The sequence below is a fragment of the Bemisia tabaci genome, chromosome 10, assembly GCF_918797505.1.
Source record: "Bemisia tabaci chromosome 10, PGI_BMITA_v3".
NCBI classification, from domain to species: Eukaryota; Metazoa; Arthropoda; class Insecta; order Hemiptera; family Aleyrodidae; genus Bemisia; species Bemisia tabaci.
The window spans coordinates 35425286-35436117 of NC_092802.1; the positions used below are offsets into that span (position 1 = coordinate 35425286).

Below are 10832 nucleotides of genomic sequence, written 5' to 3' on the forward strand. Positions count from 1 at the left end.
CCAAACAGATAACTGAAGAAGTTTTTGCAATTACAAACACAGAGTGTTCCTTTTTTCCGAGCACTTATCTTACACTGATCTTTTTTGTAATGTAACTCATCTCAACCAAGAAGAAATTCTCATTGTTTTTCTGTAAATTTCTCAGTCCAATCAATAATATTTGATTTTTCAGTATTATCCTAAATAATCTGTGCCACAGAAATTGTTTGTACTTAAAATCACAAGGAACATTCACAAACTCTTAATTTCAAGTTAAAGTAGATGCTTCCACACAAATTCAGAAAATGGAGAAATGCATTTTTCTGAGCACTCTTCAATACTCTCTAAGCAACTTCCTTTGGTTTATTCACCCCTAGCTTCGGTTAGGGATGAAGAAAAGGTTAACTACGTTCAATACTCTTTGCAATGCTAGATTCATGACTTTTAATCCGGTATGAGATCAATCTTGGTGTTAGGGATGGTCTGAGAGACTTAAGTAACACCTGTTGGCCACTCTCTGTAATTGAAGCGCTGGGTGCAGAGAGAACATTTCTTGGTTGCAGTGTCTCAAAATCTCTGCTAACGTTTCATCCATTATAATGAAAGAAAATATTGTAATTTGTTGTAATTACTGAATATCCTTTACAATTATTACAGCGCTGAAAACGTAAAAGTTCAGAAAATTCACCCAATAATTTGCTCTCTAAACTAAAAATTAGCACGGGAGATTCTAAAACACCACAAATTAGAAATGCCCTTTCTGCTCCCAACGTTTCAATTATTTCGTCACCTTCCGGCCAAAGAATTACAAGCGCCATGCGACGTTTAAAAATTTCCGCCGCCATTAAAACAGAGAAATTGTTGGTTGAATCTGTTTGAAAATTTCACTGAATTATATCGGCAGCACAAAGATATTTCAGTGAAATTTTCGGAGAGTTTCGCTGAACAATTTCTCTGTAAAAAAATAAAATGGCGGCGGAAATGTTTAAACGTCGCATGGCGCTTGTGATACTTTGGCCGAAAGGGGACGACTTATCTCTCAACCTGTCAAGTTCGCCTTCAATAACCGCGGTGGCAATTTATGTTGCTTGAGAGTTCGATTAGTTGCGCGGAGTAACATGCGGTAGTGCACAGTGCAATGAAACGGATTTAAGCCTTTTAGAGAGTAGAACAAATTGATATGGGAGGCTGGAGTGCTATCTTTTCAGACGGCGCAAACACGGATTACTTAAAGTCCCACTTAAGTAATGACGTAGGAGGGAGGGGTGAAGGGGATCAAGTGCATTGTGGTTGCATATCAGTGAGTCACAAGGGTTACGTCATACTTTTTCTCTTGAATTAATCAAATCAGTAAAATATATAGCTTGATATGGAATAAAATTGCTCAACAATTTAAAATTCCGAACGCTGGCTGCGTTTAAATTTTCATCCGCTTTTCTCTTTGCGCGGGAGAGAATAACTTTTAGAGCTTTTATGTAGCAATCAGCTGTTCAGCTGCTGCGCAGAGCTTTCGACCTTGTGTGTGTGTGAGTGAGCGGGCCCGTTTCGTTGATCGCCATTTCTCCCATGAAGCCATTCTTTGTTTATCGGGTTCTGAAAGACTCCTCGACCACGTAAAGTCCTGTGATTAATTCTTTCAGATTCAGGACTGAAGTGAAAGTCTGATATTTTAGTGAATTATTTCAATCCTACACACTGTGTGACTAGAGTTATTCAGTTTGTGTTACTTCAAACCAATTGAGGTAAGCAAAACTTCTGCGTTTTTCGTTTATAACCTTGCTCAGAAGGCTCTCCCTTTACTCTTGCCTAATTTTTTGTCACTGATCATTTTCAGAAGAATTCAAGTCAATTTCTTATGTGAATGAATTTTCAGGCTTGAAAGGTAGTCGAATCAATGTAACTTTCAAGTTTTTTTAGATCTTATTTAACTGAGGATGACTGTTAATCCAAGGTTTTCCTGGCTAAGGATTCATCCATTATCAATTCCTTCGAAATGTCCTAATGGAGGTTTTACTCATTATCTACTTTGTAAATCACAGATTAATATGATGATAAATCTATAACCTCACTCTAATTAGTCTACAGGAAACACTTTTTTGCTTTTCAACTTCTGAAGTGATTACGGTTTCATCCTCTTTGTTCCTCGCACAACCAGACTTTTAAATGGTCCGTCTGCTTACGCCAAGGAACTGTCACTGGATGTTTCTTATCACATGTTCTCTACTCTCTTTGATCCCTTTTTAATTACTTACCTGTGGTCCTCTATCCGACACCTTATTTTCATGGATAAGGTATTTTATCTTAATTGCAGGGTGTCCAGTTTCATCTGATAACGCATGGAAGCAGGTCATCATTTTCTGCAGATCACCAACCTTCATGTATTGCCCCTAAAGCATCATTTTATTGTTAAAAATTCATCCTTGAATCCTGTTTTGAACTTAATCCTCCTAAGGGAATCAATTACACTTGCTTCTCACCCCTTCAAGATGGAGTATACCTAGGCCTGACTCACTTCATTGATAAGGCAGACAAAGAAGGCTTTGTTATTTACTTTCTGAACTTCATCATTCATTTCTATATTGAGAAAATCAAGACTCCTAAGATTATTCTTTTGGCAAAGTCATTAAATGATGATGGAAGAAGTTGCCAGCAAGCTGATAAATTTCACGTTCAGGAGAAATGTAACTGATAATGACATATCGTTCTATTTACAATGTTTTTAAAAGAAGGCGCAGCCAGTTCTTCTATAAATGACAAAAAAGCATGAAATTACACTTATGAAGATAGGGGCTCATGATCACAACATCAGGTTGATGGAATTTACCTATCAGCTTGTTCATCATAGGAAACAGTTGTAGGAAGGAAAAAAATGTTAGTTTTCCCAATTCATTAGAAGCATAGGTAGCCCTCAAAACAGCTCTTGGCTGTAGAAAATCTACCATCAATCAAATTTTTCTCTAAGTTTTAATACATTTTTGAAGGACAAGATGGTAAAATAGCGCTGGTGTTACACTATTTTGCATGGAAAACACTGAGGCTAAAAAAATTCAAAAATCTCAGTTGGAGTCAAAAATTTTGAGCTCTATTGTGTATCTGCCAGTACAGTTCTTCATTTATTCTAATTGAAATATTTCGGCCTTGTCTTCCCAGCAAAATAGTGTGGACCCAGCACTATTTTACCACCGTGTTACATACTGTTCTGGCCACGTTTTTAGTGTTTTTTTTTCTCGTTTTGAAGGGATATAGCGAATAATGATATGACAGAATGTAGCAAGATTGTTGTGCTTTCCTGCAAAAAGTTTAAAATATTAGGGGAACAAAGGATATGTGTTTGAGCCCCCCGGATGTTATGCTCTAGCTAGAACAGAAAAAATTTATCAATCCTGGGCAAACAACTCCTAAACCTGCACCTGGAACAAAGAAGCCAATGAAATTTTCTCTAAAAATGCTGGCTCTCCAAACTGTTTGCCTAAAATTTATTTACTAATCCAATTCTGTAAAGTCCTGTTTGTGTCTTATAATTGCTGCGTTGCTGACTGTTTCAGTATTGTTCACTGATGTTCAGTCTGCTTCATATTATAAACTATAATCTTTTTTATGTTGTAGCAATCATGGCATCAAGAAGGAAGCTCCTCCTCAAAATTATCATCCTTGGAGACTCAGGTGTTGGTAAGACAGCTTTGATGAACCAGTATGTCAACAAAAAATTCTCCAACCAGTACAAAGCCACAATCGGAGCTGATTTTCTAACGAAAGAAGTCATGGTTGATAATCGAATCGTCACTCTTCAGGTCAGTGGATTCAATTCAATTCCAACAGGCTTCACCCTGGTTTCATTCAAGTAATATCAAAATAATCACCCTGCTATTCGCCATCCATTCTTCTATTTTTTTTATTTTTTCTAAGCCCAAAAAAATTTAATACAGGTAATTCACCCTTGTGCTAATTAGAAGGGTGAAGTTAGATATTTATTTAAGAACTTTGAGCCCTGTGCATGGCAAACTTAAACTTCTAAGTAAAAATTTCTTAAGTATCAACCTTGGTTTTTTTTTAAATTGCAACATCTTAGCTTTACAAATCAGACCACAGATTTATTTCATTTGCAGTCGAAAATTCTCTATTCCGCAGCTCTAAATTTGAGCTATGTTGCAGAAAAAAAGGAATCAAAGTATATTTTAAGTTAGTAAATTCTGCAGATCTCACCTTTTTCATCTTGTGCCACCAATCAAGAAATAAGGGGAGTGATATTAGTTACAAAAGAAGCTCAAAAGAATTTTGGATGTGAATTTACTCTTCCTCTTTCAGTAGAATCTTCAAGTAAATTTACAATTTGAAGGGTTATTCTTTTACATGAAGTGATCAATGAGAATTTTTACTTTTCAGATTTGGGACACAGCTGGTCAAGAGAGGTTTCAGTCGTTGGGTGTGGCATTTTACCGAGGAGCTGATGGCTGTATTCTCGTTTTCGATACAACTTCAATGAACAGTTTTGCATCCTTAGATGCATGGCGAGATGAATTCCTCATTCAGTCTTCACCAAAGAATACGGAGAACTTCCCGTTCGTAGTTCTAGGGAACAAAATCGATTTAGAAAACAGAGCGGTAAGTTTAAAAGTTTTTTCACCTTTTTTTTCTGCAAAGATCATCTAAAAGCAGGGATGTCGAAAGTTCATTGCCTTTTTTCTCCTCAAATTGACCTCCCCTCTTTAGGAATCTTGGCTCTTTTGAGCATTTCAAAGAATCTACCTAATAGTGTTTTTGCTTGACGCTTTCAGCACAGATTGCCCCTACTTACCAAAAAAACACCCAACGTTCACTGCAGTTTTGCACTTATACGCAATTTTCACCTTGATTTTGCGGAAATTATGCAATTTTCATAGTAGCGTGCAAAGCCTTCTCATTTTCAAAACCTCTTTCTGGGGTCTCCCTATTTTCTTACATGACTGATGGCAAACCGCAGTTCGCATTATCGAGAAGTTTCACCACCCCTGATTGAAAGCAGTGAGTCCCCTTACACTGAGGAGTCCTAAACAGCCAACATTGATCAGTGCAAACCTAAAAAAGAGGATTGATCAGGGGTGCAGAATCTTCCAAGCTTCCACATTTTCATGCGCCCGCCAGCGGGCTTTCCAAATATTTCTCATCAGTTTTCCTCAAAATTTCCCACCATTTTAAAAAAATATGACGTTTTTCTTTCGTTTTTCTTTGATTTTCGACTCTTGGCCCCTCAAAATGTTCCCTCCTTCCACATTTTTGGGGGTTTTCCACATTTTCTGCACCCATGGGATTGATGTCTTGCACCCCATCAGGATATCAATTTCAGTGACTATTTATTCTGAACAATAAATAATTATATCACTCTCTTTTACATTTATATTTTTCTGAGTTAAATTTTAAAGATATTACTTATTTCATCAGTCATTTAATCGTATACCTTTTTCATAAGCTTGTTTAATTCCTAGACTTTGTTTCCTTAAAATCCTCAAAATTTTACGAACACTCATGATTTGTCTCTGTTCCCTTACTTTGTCGAAAATGTCTAAAGCCCAAATCTATGAACTGTAATCTTAAAAACGTCAAAGTTTATAAAATATCAACATGTTTAATTGAATATTATTCAAGTACATTCTAAAAGGATACTTTCAAGGATAGTAATTTACTTAGGTATACCATTGAATCTGTTTGCTCCCTCCCCCCCCTCAAAGGTTTTGCGCCCCTGTTCACTAACACCTCTGCACAGGCCTTTCTTAATTTTTATATCAGACTTTAAAAGGAATCTCAGAATTTTTAGAAAATAATAACTGGTGAGAACTGATTTAACATTGATTCCCCAAGATTGATTCAAATGTAGAAAACATTGTGCCAGGCTTTGAGATGCGGCCCCCTTCAACTGATAAGAATAATTTGATAAGAGGACAAATTCGATAATGAGCTAAATGGTGTCACTCACAACTTTCATTCATTTTAATGAGAGTCGCTCCCCCCCTCTCCTTTTTTTCAAATTTTCTCCTATTAATTCCATTCCAGCGTTTTTAATTATTGATAACAAATTCCTCCTAATGTTTACCTCAAGCCTAACCTGAAATCTGTTTTGTGTGTGTTTTCCGTTTTATCAATCAAATAATACAACTTTTTTTCCCCTTTATACAGCCTAATTAATTAGGCCAGGAGACCTTTCATGTTCACACCTGTGCACCATAGGGTACTTTTTAATTTCTGACATTTGAGGGGGTTCAAAATGGTCATACTGGGGGCAAGAAAAATACAAAATTGGCTATTGATGGCTTCTGCCTAGCTTTTTAGTTGCTTGTGTCTCATAAATGTGACTGCTCAATTATTATCGCTCTAGAGAAATATTTACACACTTTGAACCGATTAATTCAGAACATTCCCATCACTGTCTTCGTTCAATGGCTCAAACTTTTCATCAAGTGAGAGTTTCGTGTAAGCACAGGCTGCGCGGCACCCATGTAACCCATGCTATTTATCTACATTGGATTGTAAATAATGATACTATGGTTCGTCACTTCATATAATATTATAAGCCTCTAAATCCCAGGCTGATGAAAATGTTCTTATCAATACTACAATCTGAAGCCTCTTCTTTCTAGTCATTAAAGCAAAAAAGCTGTTTTAAGCTTTTTAAAGACGGGAAGTGTCTTTGTTGCTCAAGTTTAATGTAAGAACACCTACTCTCAAGGGAATTCCTGGATTATGCCATAGCTCTGTAAAAATGTTTACATTTTCATGACAAAAACTTGTGCTCTTCCAAAATTCAGTTGACATTGTGCACTTCATACTGTGCAAGTAATCTAACCTAAGCATTAATTTGTCTGTGTTTTTGTAGGTTTCAACGAAGCGAGCGCAAAAATGGTGCCAAACAAAGAACAACATCCCTTACTTTGAAACTAGTGCTAAAGAAGCTGTCAATGTAGAACAAGCCTTCGAAACTATTGCCAAAAGCGCCATTGCTCTCGAAAAGGAAGAGATCTACAATGACTTCCCTGGCGATATCATCCTTGATAGAGATAATAAACCGAATAATGGCGCAGCTTGTAATTGTTAATACAGGTAAGCCTCTTTGAATTTTACCCTATGAGAACTAAAAATGGAACTTCTAAGTTTGACAGTGGAGTCCGACATAAAATCAGTAACTATGTTGTAGTTTTATCAAACTTTTTAAACCTGTCCTTACTTAACAGGAGACGGAACTACACATCTTAAATTTTAAAGCGATTCTTTCCAGCTCTTTCAAGTTTCATCAATGGCGCAAATGTCTGCTTTTATAGTCGTTTATTAATTTTATAACATAAATAATATTGCAGTGCACTTGGAGCATTGTAATGTAGTGACCGTATTTAGAGTGGAAATCGGAGGTGGCGATGGCCATTGTGTCTCAATGGTCACTTATTAAGACTTAACTTGTTGAATGTGTCATTTTAGATTTTGCAAGTGGAAAAGGCAACTCATGAATGACCTCGTCAATGACGTGTGCAGCTCGACGTCAGAAAAGCTTTCCTCATCAGTTTGTAAGAGGATGGTAAAATAGTAATGGATCCATACTATCATGCGGGGAAATCAAGGCCAAAGATTTCATTAGATTCAAAAGTATGAACTCTGATGAGTAACAGTGAAAGATTAAGAGTGTTTTGCCCAGGCAGGTGCATTGGAATACCAAACTGGGGTCACACTGAGAGATCCGCGTATATTGATTTGCGTCTTTTTAGACCTCATCAGTAAATCATACGCATCATTTAGTCGCCACTAAGTCTTCTTTTCTTGCCTTCTCAGTTTGTAATGCAGCTAAGGTCTTCGTTTTTTGTTTGCTCTAGATTTGAAATGGCTGACAAAAGTAAGCGATGACGGCTGGCAAAATCCTCAATTTAAAATCCTTTCATCATCAAGGAAATCAAGTCTCCATTTCAGATCGCCCTCTCAATTTAAATGATCCTTTTGTGATAATGACTTTTTACATGTTATTCTCTTATTTTTATACATTAATTCAATGAATTTATTCCACTTCGAAGAAACGAGACTCTTTGCAGCATCTCATTGATCTGTTGTGTCGCTCTCCTCTTTATTCAAATGCCTTGTTTAATTTTTGAGTCAGGAAAGTTATTATTCAACGGAGTACTGGAAACTGATTATTTTATTCTAGGAAGGTATCTTGTTGAAATACTTATCTCTTTTTCCGGTAGAAAACTGTGCTGAAACTTTAACCACACTTAAACAGTCTAAAAATTTATTTACCAAATAATATCAGCATGAGTACATACAGAAGTATCCATAAAAATAATTTTTTTTTAGGTCCTTAAATGATTGAAAAGGTACAGTGCAATTCAATCTTGCCTTGGTGATCCCTGTTATTATTTTGATAGTCATTTTTGGTTTTAAGATTCTCTGAGAGTTATTAAATTTTTAATTTCCATCTTTTTTTGCTTTTTACTATCGTAGCTTTTTCCTTTAATCTGGAGGTCCTTAAAATTCATTGTTTGAACAATCAAAAGTGTGAAAACTGTAGAAAGGAATCATCTCTGAAGAAGCCCTTTAGACACGATAAAGGATGAGTGAAGTTCTACCATAGAATTTTAAGTCTGATGTGAGAATTGAATCATTAACTCAGCCTACCTGCTTGTTTATCCTCTGCTTGTAGCTTCTGAGAGCATTTTGGTAAAGATTTTGGGTAGTTAAATCAAAGGCTTTTAAAAAGAGAGAGGCCCATGAAAGGCCTTTGAAAGGAGTTTGATATGAGGTGAGAACTTTAGGTCTACTTTCCAAAAATAGTACAAAGAAAGGAAAGTTTAGAAAAATTACGCCTCAATTATTGAGGCTGCATGCTTGTCGCTTATAAGTGTAAATTTGTTATTGATGGTACCTAGAGAATTTTTTCTTCTTTTTTTTTTTCGGATTAAGAATCGTTTTAATCTTCCCTTCAATCATTCGATTCATTTTTGTGGCAGAAATTTCTGCTAGGAACTCGCGAGGTTTTATTAGGCTGATCTAACGAAGCGGAATGATGAAGTAAGCAATTACGAAAGCAGTATTTTTAAGCAGTCTTTCAGAAATTGAAGTACTCTATTTGCAACTAGCCGTCAGGGGCTTTTTTAAGCTTTTATAGCCAGGCATATTTTTTAAGAAGTTTGTGTATGTAAATTTTCTCTCTGCCTCGCTCTACTGATTGATGTATTAGCGAAGTGCAAAAATAGACCGATGAATCATAGAACAATGTTTTTCTTTAAAGATATGTGAACTTCATTTTTATTCAGTTTTCTTGGTTAAATACTAAAATGCTCATGAATTTTATCCTTAAGAAACAAATATTAATTGTTTCCCAGATTTGACATAAAGGAGAGTCCATTGCCAAGGTATGGCTCTCAAACATAATGGGTCAAAAAATTTTCTTGGAGAATGGAAGTTTTACGGCTAATCAGCTTTGCGAGGAAAACCCTCATAGAAATTTCATCTGATTTTGCCCTTTCAATGAAATCAGCGTTTGCTTAATCAATTTCAACGATGCACTTGCATCTAGCGATAGTTTGAACTACTTCCTCACAGAACCAGCGTATACGCGGTGGCTTTTAGAACTTGTGATGTTGCTACTATAACAAGCTGTTTCATATGGCTGTACTATTGTACTGTTCTCCAACTTTTATTTCCTTGTTTTAGTTGTGCATTTTATTTTAATACAAATTTATTTTAAAGCAGTATCCCTGCTCTTCAATTTTTCAAGGCATTAAGTTTTTGTTTCAACCACGGCTAAGGCTGTCTCTAATTTTATGTTATCTGTACCCAATTGTCGAAGAGTGCCTGCTCTCAATGGTGTTGAATTGGCTCGGATTCCTTCAATATCGGGTCCTTTGCTCTTCACCAGCACTTTACTCTTTGTGACTGCTGGGTACTCCAAATTTATTTTTTAATTCATCTATATTATTACGACTACTATTACAGTTATTGTCATATTTTAGTTATCAATGTATTGTATGATAAAATAATATATATTGGTTATAATTGATTATAGATTTGTAATTAAATCATAAGTAATTCTTACTACCTAGCCATTTCTTTTTCAAATTTTTGTAGGAATTCCTAGTAACGTCCAGGGATGCAGAACATTTTTGACCACCCAACCGACAGGTCACCATCCGGCGCTAGTGAAGATGGGAAGGCCCCAAAACAGGCTTTAACTTTGGGAAGGCCCCCAAAACGTATTTTTAATGTAGAAAGGCAGCGTATGCTAGCAAAAAAATTGCATTTGTACTGCCAAATCAAGTTGAAACTTGATTATTGTTTTGTTAAACCGTGGTGAAAATCACATACTTTTTTGCCAAACTGAGGCAAATAGTACATTAAGAGCAAAGAAAGTCATGTTTTTCAAAGTTTCAAGGAAAAAAGGGTTTTTAAAACGGGAAGGTGAAATACTTTCTGCATCTCTGGTTAAGCCCCTGAAGTACGATGTACTTAAAATTTTATATTTTCAAATTCATAACACAATCACAATGGCCACTGCGCTACATGATGTGGCCCAAAATTAAGTACTCAAAAAATGTTGGCAAGAACAATAAATAATAGTGTATTTCCTATGGAAAATACACTAAAAAAACAGAATCAACAATATTGGCAAAGAGCAAAACTTGAATAACACTTCCTCATTAAGGCTTGAAAGATTAAACTGTTGAAAATCTGGAGCAGCGCATTGGCTCTGGTATCAAGGGAGAATGCTTATTTTGACAAAGATTCTTCCTCAAAGGAATATTATTTTCCCATTCTCAATTTTTGATAAAATTTGATAAAAATTTTATTGATCTGATCCTTTGATAGATTCTTGCAGTGAACAGCTATGGATTCGACTTCTA

The 10832-nt window shown here is 35.8% G+C and overlaps 1 protein-coding gene across 2 annotated transcripts; it reads left to right on the forward strand.

Moving 5' to 3' along the window:
- The first annotated feature begins 1407 nt into the window (after positions 1–1407).
- Rab7 (RAS oncogene family member Rab7) lies at positions 1408–10026 on the forward strand. Of its 2 annotated transcripts, none has more exons than XM_072305527.1 (5): positions 1408–1721; positions 3586–3770; positions 4363–4581; positions 6827–7050; positions 7423–7844. In XM_072305527.1, exons 2-4 carry the CDS (start codon positions 3591–3593, stop codon positions 7043–7045), a joined length of 618 nt encoding a protein of 205 aa, XP_072161628.1. In that variant the 5' UTR covers positions 1408–1721; positions 3586–3590; the 3' UTR covers positions 7046–7050; positions 7423–7844. The 2 variants fall into 2 exon arrangements, with proteins under 2 accessions (XP_072161628.1, XP_018902043.1); XM_019046498.2 differs by having other exon boundaries at positions 1419–1721; positions 7812–10026.
- The last annotated feature ends 806 nt before the right edge of the window (positions 10027–10832 follow it).